We start from the raw sequence: 21,670 nt of genomic DNA, 5'->3' as shown, positions 1-21,670 counted from the left end.
CAATTCTGCTATTGTAGCAAGAAAGTGGCCAAAGACAATATGTAACTGAATGGATGTGTCCATACAATAATGTAACTGTTTATGGACACTGACATTTTCATGTGCCATGAGATGGTTTTCTTCTTGTAATTTATTGAACCTTTTAAAAGTGTAAAAATAGACTGTTTATAGTTGACAGTTGTAAATATAAAAATTAAATCACAAACAAAACTAGCATATTCTTCCCCTATCATTCAAAAGAATACAGGAAAAATGAAAATATATATGACAATGATAATTTCTCACAACTATCAACTTTGGGTAAGAATACTTATGATTTACTTAGTTTTACATTACAAAAAACTTCCTGACAATTTTCATAAGTCTTTTGACATCTTAACATTTTTAATGTATAAGTTAATGTTGAGATCTTATCATTATATCTGGTATATAAGTTCTGACCTGAATGAATGGGTCTCTTTTAGGTTCTTGCTGCTACTTCTTTAACAGGTTTACTGGAAAAACTGCAGAACTGCAATGAACTTTTGGAGAAAATTATGAAAGGCCTTAACGCATATCTTGAAAAAAAACGACTTTTCTTCCCTCGGTATGATGAATAATCAATTGTGCTATCATTAAAGCATTTTCTGAGGTGCAATGAATTATAACTAAAGCTTTTGTATTTGTATGGTTTTCCCTAGTTTTTTCTTCTTATCTAATGATGAAATGCTAGAGATTCTGTCAGAGACCAAAGATCCACTTAGAGTTCAGCCTCACTTGAAAAAATGCTTTGAAGGCATCGCCAAATTGGAGTTCCTTCCCAATTTGGATATTAAGGCCATGTATAGCTCTGAAGGTGAGCGAGTGGAGCTGATTGCACTAATTTCCACATCTGCAGCTCGAGGTGCCGTGGAAAAGTGGCTCATTCAAGTAGAAGATTTGATGCTTCGAAGTATTCATGATGTGATCGCGGCAGCCAGGCTGGTGTGTTTCCTAGAATTTAATGTATATCCTATATTCTGTAAATGCCTTTTTTTTTAAGGAGATTTTTGAATGAGTACCAGTAAATTCACACTTAAGGGTCTTACTCTTTTAAGCCATTTATTATTTTTTTTTACTTCATTCCTAACATTATTATTAAAGTAATAATGGTAGTAAGAATTTATAATAATGTGCAATTAGGTACTCCAAAAACAAAAAAAAGGTGCTGTAAGAAAGAATAATAAGGTGTATCTAATTTGGAGTGAGGAAGGTAGGTTGCTAGCGATAGGCTCTTAGAGAAAGTAAAATTGAAACCAAGACCCAAAGGGTAAGTAGGAATTAACCAAATAGAGAGCAAATGGAAGACCATCTAGGGTATCCTGTATGAAGGCCATGGGGTCAGAAAGAATCTCAGACATGGGTGTTAAATGTGTGATATGGTTTACTTATTGCTGTTTACACTCCAACAATTACTTAAAAACTCATAATGAGATAAACATTAAAGGAGGATCGATAATATTTGAGAGAAATATAACACGTAGGCACTACATGTATCTCACTTAGGCTAATTCAATAAACCTGATCTTGAACGATAATAAATTTCAGTATATTTCTTCCTCTAGGACCACAAAGGAACAGTTGTATAGTAAAAATATCATTTTAAAAGGCATTGCAGTCTTCCCTTGTGGATCAATGGCTAAGACTCTGAGCTCCTAGTCCAGGGGCCCTGGGTTTAATCCCTGGTCAGGGAACTAGATCCCACATGCAGTCTTACATGCTGCAACTTAAGTCCTGGCTCAGTCAAATAAATATATGTTTAAAAAAAAAAAGGGCATTGCAGCCTTATATCCAGCAACTCACTTTGAGTAAGAATCCTTTTTCCTTCACAAAGAGCCCTATAAGAATCATCTTGCAGTGTCTATTCTGTTCAGTTTCAAAGTTCCTGCAGATAAATCTTGACTTTTTCTCTCCATTTTCCATCTATGGTTCCAAAGCACAAAGGAAAGAATCAACATTATCCGTGAAAGTATTTCCTTAATCCATATAGAAATTTACCTTCTGTGTACCTAGCAATGGCTCATCCATTCTTTGAAACTTAGCCTTCTTTGAAACCTAGGTTAGTTTGTTATTTGCATTTATTCATAAATATTTATAAATATTATAAATGTTTGATATTTTTAAAATGTCATGGACTGTCCTACTGTGGCGCAGACAGTAAAGAATGACCTGGTTCAGTCTCTGGGTTGGGAAGATTCCCTGGAGAAGAGCATGACTACCCACTCCAATATTCTTGGTTGGAGAATTCCATGGAGAGAGAAGCCTAATGGGCTACAGTCCATGGTATCACAAAGAGTCAGACAAGACTGAGCTACTAACACTTTCACTTTTTCCATAAATATTACTAAAAATGAATTTTAATAATTAATATTTATATCCTTATGCTTCCTTTGTGGCTCAGCTGGTAAAGAATCTGCTGCAGTGCGGGAGACCTGGGTTCAATCCCTTGGTTGGAAAGATCCCCTGGAGGAGGAAATGGCAACCCACTCCAGAATTCTGGCCTGGAGAATTCCATGGTCTGTGTAGTCCATGGGGTCACAAAGAATCGGACACAACTGAGCGACTTCACTTTCACTTTCATCCTTATGCTTAATATTCTTATATCCAAGATGGTGTCATTGTATTAAAAATATAGTTTCCAGGGAATTCCCTGGTGGTCCAGAGGTTAGGACTTGGTGCTTTCACTGCCATGCCCTGGGTTCAATCCTTGGTCAAGGAACTAAGATCCCACAAGCTATGCAACACAGCCAATAAATAGATAAATATGTGTATACATATAGATATAAATTCCATTAGTATCAACTTTATACTTTGCTCTGCATTTTTTTTTCAGCTTTTAATTTAGTTCTATTATCATTTACTTTAGCAACAAGTTATTTTAAAATTTTTATTTATTTTTATTTTTTAATTGGTGGAAAATTGCCTTAAAATGTGTTGGTTTGTGCTGTACGACAACATGAATCAGTCATAATTATATTTATATCTCCTTCCTCTTGAGCCTCTCTCCCCTCCTCCCATCCCACTGGTCTAGGTCATCACAGAACACCAGGTGGCAACAAGTTATTTTTAAAAAGGCTACCTCTCCAATAAATCCATTTAAATGCATTTTGAGCATAAAAAATTTTAGAAGAAATGAAAGTATACTTTGAACTCATAGCATAGATTGTTCAATTGTGTATAACTGGACAAATATATAATTGTTCAAATTATATACACTGGTCATACAAGTTTTTAGAAATAATACAAGGGTTCTAGCTACTAAGTCAGTCTAGCTACAAGATGGTGTAGTCTTCTTTTCAGTTAAATCTTGGCATCAATATATGTAAATTGCTAGACTGATTTATTTTTTAACTTTAATAAACCCTCATATCTCATTATAATAGAAGTAATGTGTATATTATGCAGAAAATTGACAACTCCCCACAGCAAAGAAACATAAAAATCCTATGGAAAATAGCTTTCCAAAGAATCAACAATCATATTCTTCCAGAGATAACTGATTATTGAAATATGGGTGCTCATCTTTCTATTCTTTTATCAATAAACAAATATTTTAAAAATATAGCTTGTAAAAAAATTTCAGATCTTTTAAATAGTCATCTGAAATTTTTCATGAATATATTCTAGCCTACAAATGTAACCAATATCGTACTTACTTATTGTTAATCGTTAAGCTTTTTTCCTCTTGTCACCTTTTAAACTTAGAAATACACTTTAATTATTCAGGCTTATCCAGAATCTGCAAGAAGAGACTGGGTTCGAGAGTGGCCTGGCCAGGTGGTACTTTGTGTTTCTCAAATGTTCTGGACCTCTGAGACACAGGAAGTTATAAGTGGTGGAACAGAGGTAAAGTGTATTTTAAGTAACATTCTTTTCTACATGCTATATATATATATTTTTTTTCTTTTTTAGTTAGCTTATTTATCATTTTCAAGGGCAATCTTCCCCCACTTTCTACATATAGCATGAAAATTGCACAATTATTTAAAAATTTGTTCTTAGTTTTTATTATGCATAGACAAAAGTTATTCTGTTCTAGAATTCATTTTTATACTGAACTACATTGTGAAGTTCAGAATCATTTTGTTAAAGAGTGAACATATAAAATGCACAATTTGGCTAATGTTAATTTAATTGCTTTTTTATTTTGTAGGGATTAAAGAAGTACTATAAGGAACTTCAGAATCAACTAAATGATATTGTGGAGCTGGTAAGAGGAAAACTATCAAAGCAGACCAGGATTACTCTGGGGGCTTTGGTTACTATCGATGTCCATGCTAGAGATGTGGTCATGGACATGATTGATATGGGTATGTGACTTCTTTTTCATATTGAAGATAAAATATTGATAGTTTCTAGAAACAAGAACTTGTACTATATGTCTTTTTCTGTCTCAGCAGAATTTATTTTATATGATCTTTTCTATAAATTAGAAAATGTGAATTATTTTAATGTTAATACTTTTGTAAACAATGATAAAATATCTAGTTTTCAAATTATTTCCATTTCAGGATTATGTGTCTTGTTTTACTTTATTCCTTCCAGGTGTCTCACATGATACAGATTTCCAGTGGCTTGCTCAGCTTCGTTATTATTGGGAATATGACAACGCTCGAGTTCGTATCATTAATTGCAATGTAAAATATGCTTATGAATATCTTGGTAACTCACCTCGACTTGTCATTACTCCTCTAACTGACAGATGTTACAGAACATTGGTATGTGTTTAAATTATTTTAATTTACACATTAAAGATTAGTATTTGATTTGGTGTCATATTTTCTTGTCCAAATTTAACATGGCTATCCTCATTTCATTCTCTTATCTGTATAGTTGACTATAGCTATAGTCAAAGGAAGGATAGCTTCCTTTTCTAATCCCAAATTCCCTTTATGTGAAGTTATAATAATGAATATTTACTTCTGAGTGCTTTAGTAGAATATGAGTGTGTTTGAATTCTAATGTTTGAAAATCATGAGCCACTCCCTTTGGGGATAAATAGAAAAAGTAAGGTACTGGAGATTTAAAGAAAAAGCCAGAGCTTCAGAAAATGACATCAGTTTTTTCAGTGGAGTTCTGGGAGAGATGACGAGATGAAGGAAGTACATTTGAGCCTTAGAACTCCAAGTTAGTGTTGTTGAATGGGAGAGGGAGAGCTGAAGTGTAAGCAGGTGATGCTGAGGGCTGCCCTTGGTGGGAAGCTATGGAAGATAAAGCCATGACTACAAAACAAACAAACAAAACACACCTGGGAATAGTGTTGTCAGATAAAATACAAGACTTTCAGGTTAATTTGAATTTCAAATCAACAGTGAAAAATTTGGTAGTAGAAGTATGTCCTAATTATTACATGGACATACTTATACTAACAATTATCCATTGTTTATCTGATTTTCAAATGTAACTGGGCATCCTGTATTTTTATTTGCTAAATCTGGCAAGAAACAACCTAGAGGGGCAGGATGGGATGGGAGGTGTGAGGGAGGTTCAGGAGGGAAGGGATATATATAAACCTATGGCTGATTTATGTTGGTGTATGGCAGAAACCAACAAAATATTATAAAGCAATTATCCTTCCATTAAAAAAAAACAACAACAATCCACTTGTACTAAGTAAGTTAAAGTGTCTTTGAGTTGTCTGTAAGCAGAGATAAAACAGGGATTATTGGGCAAATGATTGTCTAGGGAATGTTCTCAGTAAAAGCCTGTAAGAAAATGGAGAAAGCAGAGGGGGAAGCTAAGCAAGGATGTGGTTTCTGTGGATGTAGGGCCTAACCTGATCTCACAGGGAGCTTTGGAGCATGAATGGCATCACAGACATACTTCACTTTAAGGCAAAGAGGTCTAACTTTTCTATCCCTTCATTGTCACTGGCTATGGGTCCCTCCTGAGGCTAGGGGTGTGAATAAGCATTCAGATGTTTGTGAATGAGGGAGCTCCTGACTGAGGGCAAATCTCAGGAGACGGGACAGTTGTGAGCTATTTGTAGATGACACCCACAGCAATCGGAAGGACGGAAGCAATGACCAGTAAGAGAATCTGAGTAAGATTGTAGTGCATCTATGATAAAATATTTCACCAAATCCTCATTCTCAAGAAGCTACCTGAAGGCCAGACTGTGTCTGTCTTATCCTCTACTCTAGTGATAGACAAGTAGATAAGTTACTCCCTAGGATTTGTTGAGTAAATGAATCTCAAGCTGCTGTGTGCTATCTCAGAGCTCACTGAAGTGAGCTGTGAATATTTGTAAGGTGGACCCTAGCAACTTTGAGGTATAAAGTCAAAATCACATTAAATACTTGTATAAAACACTGAACACTGGAAAAATCTCCTACTGTAGTTAATATCCATAATAAAGAGAACACATTTATAAGCATTTTTTGAAAATTTTTATAAAGAAAGGTGAGACTGAGGTTTCTAGTAGTCACATTAATGGACATTAACAGTATAGCATTTACTACAAATTTATGATGGGTAAAGTATCATTGATATTGCATGTATTTAATAAGCTGTCTCTGTTATTTGATTTTATTAAAGGTGAAAATATTTAAGGTTTTCATAGGTTTATTCATTATTTTTAAAAATGTTTAAAAAATTTTTAGTTTCTTAGAGCAGTTTTAGGTTCACAGAAAAATTAAGTAGAAGGTCTATTCCTTCTATTGAGAACTCTCTATTGAGTTCCTGTATACTCCCTGGCCTGCCATATGTACAGTCTTGGCCCTTTAATCCTATTTCATCTAAAAGCAGTTAAGTTTCACAAACTCTCATAGAGTTTTTCATGAAACAAACTTCATAGTTAGAGTTAACTGTAACTTGTATGCTTCTAAAAATTTCCAGCCATTGTTATAGTCTCTGTGCAGACTCAGAAAGAATTCAGATACTGCTGATGTTACTCTTAAGGAACTTAAAAACTAATTGGGAGGGGGAAAAATGTACTTAGTTAACTGTAATGTAAGTGTTATTGAACTACGTTCATTTGCCTAACTCATCACAGCAAGCCAAACGCTGAAATGCTGAGGTTTGCAGCAGAGAGTGTTTATTCACAGAGCAGCCAAGCAAGGAGACAGGAAAACAAGTTAGAGCTCCCTCCTTGAAGGCGAAGGGCTCAGGGTATTCATGGGATAAAGCTGAAGTATGGGAAGCATGGGGAGGCTGTTGTCACTCTGCTCTCATGCAGCCAGGCCACAGGCTTTTTTTACATTTGCTTCTTCTCAGAAGGCAATGGCACCCCACTCCAGTACTCTTGCCTGGAAAATCCCATGGACGGAGGAGCCTGGTAGGCTGCCGTCTATGGGGTCGCACAGAGTTGGACATGACTGAGCGACTTCACTTTCACTTTTCACTTTCATGCATTGGAGAAGGAAATGGCAGCCCACTCCAGTGTTCTTGCCTGGAGAATCCCAGGGACGGGGGAGCCTGGTGGGCTGCCGTCTATGGGGTCGCACAGAGTTGGACCCGACTGAATCGACTTAGCAGCAGCTTCTCAGCAAAGCTCAGAAAGGAGTGGAGTTAGCTTGCTTTGAGGGTGGAGTTTTTGGCCTCTGACATCAAAAGGTCACTGAGCTGACACTTGCCCCTGTGCAGATGGAGGATCGGTGGTCTTAACCCTCTTAATCAGCTCAAGCTTGATTTGACACAGAAGACTCCAAATCTGTAAAAGACAACTTGGGCAACCACCCCAGTGCCCAGGCTACGCTTGGAGGATACGCCAGCTTATATAAAAACAATAAAAGTGGAGTCCAGTAGGCAAAGACAGGTAGCAGTTTGCCATGCATCAGTGAATAACTGGTAACTGGTTTCACAATGAAGGTGATACTACTGGTAAGAGAATACAGAGCGGTGCTATGGGGATGGAGAAAATGAAGAACATACCAAGAGTGGAATGCGACAGCCAGGGTGAATCACAGACCAAAGTATATAGTAGGGCATCTCTTTCCCACTAACGGGCCTCCATGTATTACCCTCAGTTTTTGGTGTGTTCTCTCTTTGCAGCTAGCTATCAAGATTGTCATAACTGGTCTCTACAAACATTTCTGTAAGCACTTTTTTTTTTTAAGTGACATGTTATTTTTAATGTTTATTACTTTATTTTTGGTGTGCTGCACAGGCTTTTTTTCTAGTTGTGGCAAGCGGGGGCTACTCTCTAGTTGCGGTGGTGACATGTTATTTTTAATGTTTATTACTTTATTTTTGGTGTGCTGCACAGGCTTTTTTTCTAGTTGTGGCAAGCGGGGGCCACTCTCTAGTTGCGGTGCACGAGCTTCCCACTGGCGTTGGCTTCTCTTGTTGCAGAGCAGAGGCTCGAGGGCACTCAGGCTTCAGAAGCTGAGGCTCCTGAGCTCTAGAACACAGGCTGTAGTTGTGGTGCATGGGCTTACTTGCTCTGAAGCATGCGGAATTTTGCCAGATCAGGAATCACCCCTGTGCCTCCTGCATTAGCAGGCAGATTCTTTACCGTTGAGCCACCAGGGAAGCCCTCCATAACCACTTTTAATTAAACATTTCTGGTCAAATGTTAACACTTCAAGGCTGGATTCTCTTTGTTTTTAAAAAGGCAAATGGAATACATATGAAGTATTAGACGATAAGGAGATTTTCATACATTTTAACTTTTTTTAGATCCTTTAAACCACTTTTTCTTGTTGCAGCTACCGAAATGAGTTCTAAAAATCAATGATGTATGTAATTGCATTACTGTCTCTGAAGCTACAAATAAGACTGAGTCCATTTTATTAATATAAGCAATTGTCCTATTATAGAGTTTTTGTTTGTTTTCAGTTAAGCATGGATTTCTTTTCATATTTATTTTTCTTTTCAGATAGGTGCCTTCTATTTAAACCTTGGAGGTGCTCCAGAAGGGCCAGCAGGCACAGGAAAAACGGAAACCACCAAAGACTTGGCTAAAGCTCTTGCTGTACAGTGCGTGGTGTTCAACTGTTCAGATGGGCTCGATTATCTAGCAATGGGAAAGGTAAAGTTACATATTAAATATTACAAGTAGTTTATAGTTAGGGCTAACTGGATAAGCTGAAGCAAATTCATATTTAAAACACTGATTGTGGTTTATGCATTATTTGAGCTCTTTTTTTTTAATGGGTAAAGCCATTGTTTTTATCCCTTTGGGGTTTTTATTGAGCTTAACTTACAATTTTGACTTAAAAGGTTCGCAGGTTTCTCACACGGTAAAGAATCTTCCTGAAATGTGGGAGACCAGAGTTCGATCCCTGGGTCTGGAAGATCCCCTGGGGATGGAAATGGCAACGCTGTCCTGTGTTCTTGCCCGGAGTACTCCATGGACAGTATAGTCGACTCGCAAAGAGTCGGACATAACTGAGCAACTAACACACACACTTCAATTTTGACTTAAAAGGTTAAATATTTGTTTTAACAAAAGATGTTACAGTTTTAACAAAAGGGCTTTCCTACGAAAATCATCGTTTTTCTTGTCCTTAGTTTTTTAAAGGATTGGCTTCTTCTGGTGCTTGGGCTTGCTTTGATGAATTTAATCGAATTGAGTTGGAAGTGCTGTCAGTGGTAGCTCAACAGATCCTTTGCATTCAGAGAGCCATTCAACAGAAGCTGGAAGTGTTTACTTTTGAAGGGACAGAACTTAAGCTCAATCCAAACTGTTTCGTAGCTATTACCATGAACCCTGGCTATGCAGGACGTTCTGAATTACCAGATAATCTTAAGGTAATATATATTTTTTAAAGAGTGTAAATTTGGTAATCAGCATAATCTACTCAAAATGGTACACTTTTCTCACATGTATTTGTAATCTCCCTTTTACCTTTTCCATTTGCTGTAAGGTTAACCTGTAAAGACTTTTTTTAATGGCTAAAAAAATATTGGAATATTAGAGTACATAAAACTGCTAAAATGCTTCTGAACAAATTAAAGAGTTAGTGAAAAGGTGCTGCGCTGGGGAGTAAACTTGAATATCAGCCCGTTGTCTTTGGGTGCTTATGCTCAGCTTTAAAACCTGTTTCCTTTATGTAAATAAAATGTTTCACTTGTTTTATGCTTCAGGTGCTTTTCAGAACAGTGGCTATGATGGTTCCAAACTATGCCCTCATAGCAGAAATCTCCCTCTACTCCTACGGATTTCTGAATGCAAAACCTCTGTCTGTGAAGATAGTAATGACCTATAGGCTCTGCTCAGAGCAGCTCTCATCACAGTTTCATTATGACTATGGAATGCGAGCAGTAAAAGCAGTTTTAATAGCTGCTGGAAACCTAAAACTAAAATTTCCAAATGAAAATGAAGATATCCTTGTAAGTATTAAATATATATGTTGTGAAAGTTTCCATTAAAAGATAATTTTTTTTAGCAAGGTTGATTGTGAACTATAGATAGGCAGATAAGAGTTGTAGCTTTGAGCCTTTTTATGTGGGGTTGAAATGACAGTTTTGAGGTTCTGGTTTTCATTATAATTTGTAGGAATCCAAGGATCTTTCTGTTTGATAAGTGTAGTATTGGCTTTTTAGTATAGGGATTCCATGAAATATAAAACAAACTTTGACTTTGGTGAGGTGGGGGCAAGAGGAGGGCCAATACTGGCAATTAATCTGTATTGCACTTTTTGATTGATTTTTAGCTTCTTCGATCAATTAAAGATGTAAATGAACCAAAGTTTTTATCACATGATATACCCTTATTTAATGGAATAACTAGTGACTTATTTCCTGGTGTTAAACTTCCTGAAGCCGACTATCATGTAAGTAAACCTCTGAGAGTGACTTGTTCTTCAAATAAATTCATCTGGTGACTCAGTAGTTTTTTGAGTTTTATTAAATGAGTGAATTATTCTATTAGGAATATAAACCTCTATTTTGGCCACTCTGATTAATAAAGAAGAGTAAATTTTAGTGTGTGTGCTCAGTTGTTCGGTCGTGTCTGACTCTTTGCAATCCCATGGACTATAGCGTACCACGCTCCTCTATCCATGGGATTTCCCAGGCAACAGTACTAGAGTAGGATGCCATGCCCTTATCCAGGGAAATTTTAGTACTTTATTATGATACCAGGATTAACAAGTTTCAGGTCAAAGATAATGTTACCTATAAAAGAAACACATTTTATTTCCTGTATTCTTATCTTGTGATTTATAATATTTACTACTAAATATACCTCCCTGGTGGCTCAGATTGTAAAGAATCTGCCTGCAATGCAGGAAACCCGGGTTCGATCCCTGGGTCAGGAAGATTCCCTGGAGAAGGGAATGGCTCCCCACTCCAGTATTCTTATCTGGAGAATTCTATGGACAGAGGAACCTGTAGGGTTACAGTCCATGGGTTTGTGAAGAATTGGACACGACTGAGCGATTAACAGAATGTCAATCTCAACCCGATAAATGTGTCTCTTAGTTTTTCAGGGTTCTCTGAGAAACTGCCAGATTTCTCCTTGTAGGTTTCTAGGTCCCCCAGTGAGAAGGGGGCATGCACTCCAGTGTTCCCTCTGTTCCCATCAGTTACCTCCCGGAGAGGATAAAAGCCTGGTTGGGCAAAAGTGGGGGCTAACTTTGCACCTGATTGGAGCACCACTGGGGAAAGCAATGGTGCTTGTTAACCCTGGTATCATATAACATAAAGTACTAAAATTTCCCTGGAGAAGGGCATGGCATCCTACTGGGGTAACTGATTTGGGGGTTTCTATTTTGACAGGGTAAGGTGAGGGGACAAAAGCTGAAGAAGATGGTGAGAGGAAGAAACGGAGTTTGAAAGAGGGAGTCCATGAGAAGATGTAGCTCCAAATCTTTTGGGGGCAACACAGAAATAGAGGCTTGACACAAACAAGACTGACTCAGACTTTTTTCTTCCGTAATTTAATTTTATACTGGAGTATAGTTGATTTACACTGTTGTGTTAGGTTCAGGTCTACAGCTAGGGCTTTCCACGTGCTGCTAGTGGCAAAGAACCCCCCTGCCAGTGCAGGAGACACAGGAGATGCAGGTTCGATTCCTGGGTCTGGAAGGTCCCCTGGAGAAGGAAATGCCAACCCACTCCAGTATTCTTGCCTGCAGAATCCCATGGACAGAGGAGCCTGGCAGACCACAGTCCATAGGGTCGCAAGGAGTCTGACGCAACTGAAGAAACTTAGCATGCATATGTACAGCTAAGTGATTCAGTTATATATGGATACGTATATCCGTTCTTTTTCAGAGTCCCTTCCCATATACTTTATTACAGAATATTGAGGAGAGATCCCTGTCTACATATTAGTTGGTCCCTCTTGCTCATCTATTTTATATAAAGTAGTGTCTAAAGTTAATCACAAATCCTAAATGATCCCTCACCTCCACGTGTCTCTCTCACTTGCCCCTTGAAACCACAAGTCTACTTTCCAAGTCTGTGACTCTGTTGTTATTTTGCAAAGAAGTTCATTTCTATCATGCATTTTTTTTGAAGGATCCACATAAAAGAGATATCACATGATATTTGCCATTCTCTGTCTGATATTTGCCATTCTCCTTCACCTAGTGTGACCATCTCTATATCCTTCCATCTTGGGGCAATGACATGATTTCATTCTTTTTTAAGGCCAAATAATATTCCATTAAATATATGGACCACATCTTTATCCATTCAGAGTTTGGTAGACATTTAAGATGCTTTGGTGTCTTGGTTATTCTACATAATGTTGCAGTGAGTTTTGGGGTGTGTGTACCTTTTTGAACTATGGTTTTCTCAGGGTATTCTCCCAGAATTGGGATTGCCAGATCAAATGATACCTTTGTTTTTCCTTCTTGAAGGAACCAAAATACTGTACTTCACAGCACTACCAATTTGCATTCCTTCCAGCAGTGTACAAAGGTTGCATATTCTCCGTGCCCTCTCCAGCATTTGCTGTTTGGAAACTTTCTGATGGCCATTCTAACTGGAGTCAGTTGATAACTCGTTGCAGATTTTAATTTGCAATTGTCTAATAATTGGCTTTTCATTGGCTTTTTTCATAACAACAGTATAAATAAAATATACCTCTTGAATTTTCTTCTTGAAAGCCAGCCCATTCAAAAATTCTTTTTCCATGATCTTTGTGAGGACATTTCTTCAGGGCAGGTATTATTTCTTTGCAGCAATGCAAATCTTGTGGATGTTAACTATGATAGCAACAGGGAGTCAAGTTGCTGTTATGAGAAAGGGCCACAAGATGGGAGTACTTCCCCATTCCCAATCTGGAAAATAGACTGAGCCTTTTAGACAAAGTCATGTTCCTGATGGTAAATGAGAACGGAGCGGGGGCGGGGGAGGGGGGAGGAGAACAAAGACTCAAGGGCTTGTGTCTCTTTACCTCTGCCCCTCTTCCTTACCTATTCGCCTCCTCCCACCCCTCTCAGCCAAAGCCCAAGCCCTGAAAAAGCATTTTGCCAAGAGTATTAGGGTCAGTAGGTAGGGTGACTCTAAGCAAACTGGCTTTACCTGGGACCACACCACGAGGAGCTCTGGAGGGCCAAGGTTCTGAGAGATCTTCCTGGCATGCTGCTCCACTGTCCTTTGGAGGCATGAGTCTTGGCTTACCTGAAAAGGGCCCACCTGCATGCCGAAGCAGTGGTTTTATTCAGAGGGACCCGGCACTTTTGGTAGAAGTGGGGATCATTTGCTGGCATGACCTCCTGAGCAGCCTCAAACTCACACCACTCCTGCTTTGGGAGCCGAGTCTACTCAGGTCTAAGAAACCAGCCTGGGTGACTCAGGTCCAGGAGAATAGAATAGACATTTTTTGCTCTTATGACTGTTTTGTTTGTTTGGATGGTCTGTTGCAGTGGAGTTGACATGCATCGTTCTCTTTGAGTTCTTCACCTCCTTGATTCACTTCTACATAGGCCTGTACCTATAATTTTCAGATTCTCATCCCATGATGGTATTGCAGAGTGTTGAGTTAAATTTCCTGGGCCCTTCTGTGGGTCTTCGGCTATGATATATTTTTATGTGCATTTCCAGTAGTTTGGGGCCTCCTCATTGATCCTGCTCCCTGCTTCCCCCTGCCAACCTCCCCATCTATGCCTTGGCAATGGTATGTTTCATGTGTAAGCCCGTGAGCCTGATTTTTGTGTGGGACACTAATGGGTTTCGATCATGTTTTAGATATCACTTGTAAGTGAAATCAGTCATACTTGTGTTCTGTCTGCCTCACTGGACTTGGTGTGAGCCTCTTCTGGTCCATTGAGTTGCTTAAAACAGCACAATTTTCATTGTGTTTCTGGGCTGAGTGACTGTCCACTGAGTATGGGTGGCATGCTTTCTTTCTCTGTTCATCTGTCCTCAGACACTTGGGTCGTTTCTCTGCCTTGGCTATTGTAAATAATGCAGACACGACCATTACAGTGCCTGTGACTTTTGCAAGGATGTTTTTCGCTGGGTATCCTTCCGGGAAGAGATACACGATCTTGTGGTAGCTCCGTTTTTCTTTTCTTAAATAAACATCCACACTGTTCTCCAGAGTGACTGTTGCCAGTTTACAGTCCCACCTCAGCATTGGAGAGTTCCCTATTCTTTCCCAACTCCACTCCCCAGACCCGGGGAGCCTTTTTCGAAGTGTTGATTTTGTAATGATTGCTGCCAGAGGATGCCTGTGTGTCTTTGTCTTGGGGTCTTTCTCCTCCTTAGAGATCCTGAGCATTTTCATTCAGGTGATTTTTCTCTGTGACAAAGAGAATGTGGCTGTTGAAATATGCACGTGGAGGGTCAGCTCTGTTTTGAGTTAGGTTTTCATTAGGTGCCTCATTAGGACCTTTCTTGGTGGGGGAGGTATCTGCATCCCCAATCCTGTGAACCTGAAGTACTCTGCGGCCATGTCTTCTCATTGCAGTTCCAGAAAATGTCCACAAGGCGGCAGCACTTCCTCATGCCCCACTTGTTCACTGGGCCATCCTTCCTGGGTTTTCAAGGAGAGTGCAAGGTGCCCAAGAGCTTGTGTCTCTTTACCTCTGACCCTCTTCCTCTACCCCTTCGCCTCCTCCCGACCACCTCAGTCAAACCCCAAGCCCTGCAAAAGTGTTATGCTGAGGGTCCTGAGTGTCAGTTGGTGGGGCGACTGTAAGCAAGCTGGCTGTAATCAGGGACCAGAGCCCCCCCTGGAGCCCTGAAGCCCTACGCCTCTCAGAGCTCTTCCAGGCACGCCTCTCCACGTCCTTTGGCGGCTTGAGGCTCGGCTTAGGTGAAAAGGCCCCACCTGCATCCTGCGGTGGTGGTTTCATTCAGAGGGCACCCCTGGCCAAGTTCTGATGGAAGCGGGGCTCATTTGCTGGCACGTCCTCCTGAGCAGCCTCAATCCCACTCCAGTCCTGCTTTGGGAGCGGACTCTGCTCAGGTCTAGGGTTGGTCCAGGTCCCAGGGGAATTGCTATGGTTAGACGTCCACTATTTTTTCTTATTTGTGTCTGCTGAATGTACTGTGTTCTTTCTCCTTTGGTTGTTTTAAATGTTTTCTTTGTTTCCGTTCTTGACTCTGTGCCAAATCTTGTTCATTTTGTACTTATCCTGCTTGGTATTTGCTGCACTTCTGCTACCTGCATATTACTTTCTTTCTCCAGAAAATTCGTATTGTCTTTTAAAGTATTTCTTCTACCCAATTTTCTCTCCCCTGGGGCTCTAGTTACATGAATTAATATTTTTGACTATTTTATATTGTCTCACATGTCTCTTATGATCTATTTCTGTTTTTTCATTGCTTTTATTATCTGTGCTTTAGTTTGGATACTTTTATTGACTTGTCTTTAAGATTCATGATCCTTTCTTTGCCTTTGTTCAGTCTACCAATAAGCCTCTCCAATGGACCATTAATTTTATCAATTTTATTTTTTTCAGCTTTATTTTATCCAGTTTGACTTTATTAAAAGATCTCATTTCTTTGCTTAAATTCTTCATCTTTTCATCTATTTTTGTAATATTGTCTATGTTCTTTTATACATTTATAAAAGTCATTTTATTTTTTTGTCAGCTAATTACGACACCTGAGTCATCTGTGAGTTATTTTATTTACTATGTTTTTTTCCCCCTACTGATCAACAGCTATTTTTTCTTATGACTGTTGAAAATTGAGTAGAAAGTAAGAGGGTGAACTGGTAGTATTTTCCTGTAGGAAAACCATGTTTTTTTCCTTTGTAAGATGGCTAGGTTGAGCTGCTGATCTTTTCAACCAAGAGTTGACCTGAGCCAGAGTCTTGTTGCACAAGTATTGATCATTAGTCTATCTCTGATTTCAAATGTCTTTAGAGTGAGAATTGTCCTAATCTATGATAGGATCCTCCCTCTAGCAGCATTTTGGGATAAAAACATCCAAAGAAGACTAAGAAAATCTCTTTCTGTGGGGGGTTTGTAGCTAAGTCCTTGATTTCTTGTGTCAGTTCACACTCAGCAAAAGCATAGGCAGTGGAAAAACCAGCTTTATATTTGAAGCTCCTCCAGATTTATATGTCGCAGGAGTCTACATGGTCATTAAAATATCTGTCAATTTCCCCTTACTTCAGCAAACTCCCTCTGCAGTATAGCAGGTCAGACCAATGCCTACCTGTCTGTACTTGCTTCTAGAAGTAAAACTAGCAGCTGGTCTGTGTGAAAGGCTCATCCCTTTCTGAAATTTAGTTCCTTTAGACTTGTGCTCAGTGCTCAGTTGCTCAGTTGTGGCCAACTCTTTGCAACCCCTTGGACTGTAGCCCACCAGGCTTCTCTGTCAGTGGAATTTTCTAGGCAGGAATATTGGAATGGTTTGCCATTTCTGAAATTTAGTTCCTTTAGACTTACGTGTATCTAAAATGCTCCTGTGTGTTTACAGTTTTTATAATTTTTGTAACCTCTGTGTGTTTCTATTTACCATAGTGTGAAGGATTGTTTGGCATGTCCTTCTATATCCTAATCAAAAGTGAAATTCTGGAAAAACTAATAAGACAAGTTGTTTTCATGAAGCATACACCCAGTGCTATGATGCCATGATCATTGATAACTTATAATGGGAAACACTAATTTTTTAAAGTATTTTAATTCTACTTTTTCCTTTCTTAAGTAAAAAAAAAAGGTTTAAGAAATAGTTTACAAATATAAGAAGATAGTTTTATTATTTCTAAATGAAAAATCTATATTTATAAGACATGAATGATATGACTTATAATAGCATTTTGTAGAAATGCATTCCATTTTTCTTTTCTTTTAGGAATTTTTGGAATGTGCTCATGAAGCCTGCAAAGTACATAATCTTCAGCCTGTTAAATTTTTTCTTGAAAAAATGATTCAGACATATGAGATGATGATCGTTAGACACGGGTAAGATTATAGATAGTTAGATGCCATGGTTAGCTGTTATTTTTTAAGTTAAACTATTAAAACAACTAAAATTTGTAAACCAAAAGAGTCAGCAAATCTTGCTAGGTGCAGTAGGGAGCAACCCTCTACCCCCATTCTACCCCAGCCAGTCTCCATTCCAGTAACTTAAAAACAACGCTGTATTTCTCTCTCATGCCACATGTCTTAAAAAGATTGGAAAGGAGTGCTCATTCAGTCAGTGATGTAGCACTAATGACCCTCCACAATTTTCCCCTTTGATCATCAAATATGTTATTTGTTCTACTTCATGAATATTAAATACACTTTTACTTTCCCAGGGAGGCAACCTGAAAGTTCCAATCAATGAACCAGACTCAAAGTCTAGAATCTCTAGATGATGTGTGATAGTCTCTGTATCAGATTTGGAAGCTGTTCCTCTTGCTCCAGAGATCTAAAAATAGAAAAACAAGTTCTCTGCCCTGCACACATCCGGTATTATAATAGTGGGTTTACCAGAACATGATTACCACAGCAAATACTCACATTCAGAAACTGAACAGACAAAGCCAATACTTGGCAGTAGCGGTTCTGAAATTCAGCAAGGCATGTTGGACCCTAATTCCAGAGATAGACTGACTGTGAGAGTACTTCAGTGGTTTGTACTGAAGGCCCTTCCAGGGAATCAGAATCATTTTATACATAATTTATTGTAAAGGGTATCACTAAGTGGCTCTGGCCATTTTGTATCCATAATTACATATATATATATATATTTTTTTTTTTTCCCTCCTGAGATAGCCTTCCCTACCAATTGTATAAACTGAGATCCTCATAAAACCTGGGTATACTTCTGTTTGGCTTTGCTCCCCAAGAGGGGTTTTCTGGGAACCTGTCCTCTGTGGACTTTGGTTCAACCTTGTGAGGGGTCTCCCATCTCCATTTTCTTCCCTGGTCACATGTGAGGTGGATAATAGAGAAAATTTCCTTGAGAGCTGAAAAATGTTTTCAGCCGGCTCTCTACCTATAGAAAGGTCAAAGATCAAAGGTCTCAAAGGTCATGATTTTTTAAAGGCAGATTTTTTTTTAAAAGCTCTTTGTATTATATAAATTTACAGTCAACCCTCATGCATTCAGTAACTAAGAGTCTTTTTTACAAATCTTAAACATTCAAATTGTGTTTTAGCCTAGACTCCTGGTTTCTTTGTCAGTCAACTCTCTCAGAAACTTAATAAGCTTTTTTTTCCATTTGATTCCAGGTGTGCCAGGAGCCACCAGAGTGGTCCTTATTAAGTCATACCTTTGTAAACATCCTTATAGTATCCTCGAACCTATCTGACTTAGTTGGTGGGCCCACATCCTTAATCTGTTTTCCCTAAATTATTTCACCATCCGGAAATGATTGCTGGGAACCATATTAACCTTTCATATCTTATAATGAAGTGATACAATGGCCCTGCTCTTGATTTGGTCTTTGATACTAGGCTAAGTTGATCTTTGTTGTTCAAAGATTTTCTCAACTTATCTCTTACTAGTTGCAGATGAGAATAAATCACCTCATTCAGTCTCTCAAGTCTCTTTTCTCAGCTTTTCTCTACTTTCATACCAGCTTGCAAACTGGCCATATTTTCCTGAGCTCATTTCCTTTTGTAGTTCCTTGTTAAATGCATCCCTCAGCTGCCAATATATACTAATAATTTTCTGTTTACTATCTTTCCCCCCTAAAACCACAATTTCAACAGATTTATTTACCTATCTCCCAGATTATCTCAGGGGATAAATTTACCAAACGTTTGATCATTCAGTTCAGTTCAGCCAGGCCTCCCTGTCCATCACCAACTCCCGGAGTTTACGCAACTTCATGTCCATTGAGTCGGTGATGCCATCCAACCATCTCATCCTCTGTCATCCCCTTCTCCTCCTGCCCTCAATCTTTCCCAGCATCAGGGTCTTTTCAAATGAGTCAGCTCTTTGCATCAGGTGGCCAAAGTATTGGAGTTTCAGCTTCAACATCAGTCCTTCCAATGAACACCCAGGACTGATCTCTTTCAGGATGGACTGGTTGGATCTCCCTGAAGTCCAAGGGACTCTCAAGAGTCATCTCCAACACCACAGTTCAAAAGCATCAATTCTTTGGTGCTCAGCGTTCTTTATAGTCCAACTCTCACATCCATACATGACTACTGGAAAAACTATAGCCTTGACTAGACGGACCTTTGTTGACAAAGTAATGTCTCTGTTTTTGAATATGCTGTCTAGGTTGGTCATAACTTTCCTTCCAAGGAGTAAGCGTCTTTTAATTTCATGGCTGTAGTCACCATCTGCGGTGATTCTGGAGCCCAAAAAATAAAGTTCAACCACTGTTTCCCCATCTATTTCCCATGAAGTGATGGGACTGGATGCCATGATCTTAGTTTTCTGAATGTTGAGCTTTAAGCCAACTTTTTCACTCTCCTCTTTTACTTTCATCAAGAAGCTCATTAGTTCTTCTTCACTTTCTGCCATAAGGGTGGTTTCATCTACATATCTGAGGTTATTGATATTTCTGCCAGCAATCTTGATTCCAGCTTGTGCTTCCTCCAGTCCAGCGTTTCTCATGATGTGGTCTGCATACAAGTTAAATAAGCAAGGTGACAATATACAGCCTTGATGTACTCCTTTCCTATTTGGAACCAGTCTGTTGTTCCATGTCCAGTTCTAACTGTTGCTTCCTGACCTGCATACAGGTTTCTCAAGAGGCAGGTCAGGTGGTCTGGTATTCCTATCTCTTTCAGAATTTTCCACAGCATAGCATTAATTCCCAGTCGTTAGCCTCTGTTAACAGTTAATTTGCCACCCACAACTTAGCCTCTAAGCCAGTGCCCCTTAGTCTCTCTCTCTTTTTTTTTAATCATGGCAAGAATACCTTTCTCCCTTCTAGGTACCAATTTCTATCAGTAAGGATGGACTACAGAGAAACAATCTGTACCCAAATCTTAGTGACCTGAGAACAAAGGTGTATTTCTCTATCATACTGTTTTCAATCTAATTTAACAGGGAGGTTCTGCTCATCATAATTATTCAGTTCCCAGGATGTTGGAGCAGCCACCGTCTTAACATTGTGGGTCACAGATTGCTAGAGGGAAGAGAGCTCTGTAGGGTCCCTTATGGGCAATTATCTCTCCTCTACCAAGTAACACTCATCATTTCCATTTATTATACCTTAGTCACCTAGTAGTCCTAAAAGAGAGCAAGGAAGAGAGGAGATGTGCCAGCAGAGAGGAGATTCAGAGGTATTTGGCAAAGAGCACTGTAGCAAGTGAAAATGAGGAAAAGTGAATCCTCTCCATCTCCCTGCTTAGGAAACCTCAAGTCATTAAATTTTTTTTCTTAAGTATGCAGTTGTTTCCATTTTCATTTGGAAAATTTTTATTCTCTTTTGTAGATAAAGGTATTAATATTGAGAACTTGATTTAGAGATCAGTTAAATGTAACCACCTTATATCTGAGACAAAGTAATATAATTTCAAAAATTATATGTAGTAATTATCATAGGGTGAAAATTTATATACAAATATATAGGTAAATAATTTAACTTACCATTATTTTTGATATAATGACTTTTTTTCCTTCATAGTTTTATGTTAGTAGGAGAGCCTTTTGCTGGTAAAACAAAAGTTCTGCATATGCTGGCTGATACTCTAACTCTTATGAATGAACGTGGCTGTGGAGAGGAAGAAAAAGTCATTTATAGGACTGTAAACCCCAAATCCATTACTATGGGCCAACTTTTTGGACAATTTGACCCAGTGTCCCATGAGGTAATCCTCAGTAGAAACATCTCTACTCTTACTGACAATGCACATTAAGCCAAGAAATTTGAAATATTTTTATGTTAACACTTTATAGTTTTTTAAGGGAAACTTTCCAACTCTTCCTTTTTTCCTCCTCAGTGGACTGATGGTATTGTGGCTAATACTTTTAGAGAATTTGCCTTATCAGAAACACCTGACCGGAAATGGGTTGTATTTGATGGTCCCATTGACACTTTGTGGATAGAGAGCATGAACACAGTACTGGACGATAATAAAAAGGTAAGCCATCACGATTAAAAGTGAAACAGATGCACAGTGTGAGTATACTTAACGCTGCTGTTAAGTCATGTCAGGCTACTGAGCAGTAAACCTAAAATGGTTAACGTGCTAAATTTATGTGTGTTTTTTTTTTTTTTTACCACAATTAGAAAAAACAAAGCAGATACAGACATGGTTAAGCATGTTATATGTCCAACAACTAAATCCCAAAATTTTAAAATGAAGGATGCAGCAAATTTAAAAAGTTTATAAGTTATCTTTTCAATGAAAACTATGCTGTGGTAAATTCTTTGATTAGTTTTTTTTTTTTTAATTAGAATACAA

At 38.5% G+C, this 21,670-nt stretch overlaps 1 protein-coding gene across 11 annotated transcripts in view; it reads left to right on the top strand.

The window, feature by feature from the left end:
- The window catches only part of DNAH12 (dynein axonemal heavy chain 12), a 192,371-nt gene that overhangs the window by 67,138 nt on the left and 103,563 nt on the right, over positions 1–21,670 (top strand). For 10 of the 11 annotated variants that reach the window (XR_003507718.1, XR_003507719.1, XM_027522275.1 and 7 more), the window contains 12 exons: positions 465–586; positions 681–963; positions 3,745–3,864; positions 4,172–4,328; positions 4,564–4,736; positions 8,837–8,989; positions 9,472–9,711; positions 10,048–10,293; positions 10,617–10,736; positions 17,167–17,276; positions 20,890–21,073; positions 21,206–21,346. Coding sequence is in view for 9 of the 11 variants with exons in the window: in XM_027522275.1 (XP_027378076.1) it covers positions 465–586; positions 681–963; positions 3,745–3,864; positions 4,172–4,328; positions 4,564–4,736; positions 8,837–8,989; positions 9,472–9,711; positions 10,048–10,293; positions 10,617–10,736; positions 17,167–17,276; positions 20,890–21,073; positions 21,206–21,346 (2,049 nt within the window). In the remaining 2 variants the exon portion in view is untranslated. Of the gene's footprint in view, positions 1–464; positions 587–680; positions 964–3,744; positions 3,865–4,171; positions 4,329–4,563; positions 4,737–8,836; positions 8,990–9,471; positions 9,712–10,047; positions 10,294–10,616; positions 10,737–17,166; positions 17,277–20,889; positions 21,074–21,205; positions 21,347–21,670 lie in introns of those variants that run through there. The other variant, XM_027522281.1, reaches the window with a different exon arrangement.

Source organism: Bos indicus x Bos taurus, chromosome 22, assembly GCF_003369695.1.
Source record: "Bos indicus x Bos taurus breed Angus x Brahman F1 hybrid chromosome 22, Bos_hybrid_MaternalHap_v2.0, whole genome shotgun sequence".
NCBI classification, from domain to species: Eukaryota; Metazoa; Chordata; class Mammalia; order Artiodactyla; family Bovidae; genus Bos; species Bos indicus x Bos taurus.
The sequence above is the reverse complement of the archived record's forward strand: the minus strand, read 5'-3'. Positions and strand labels throughout refer to the sequence as shown.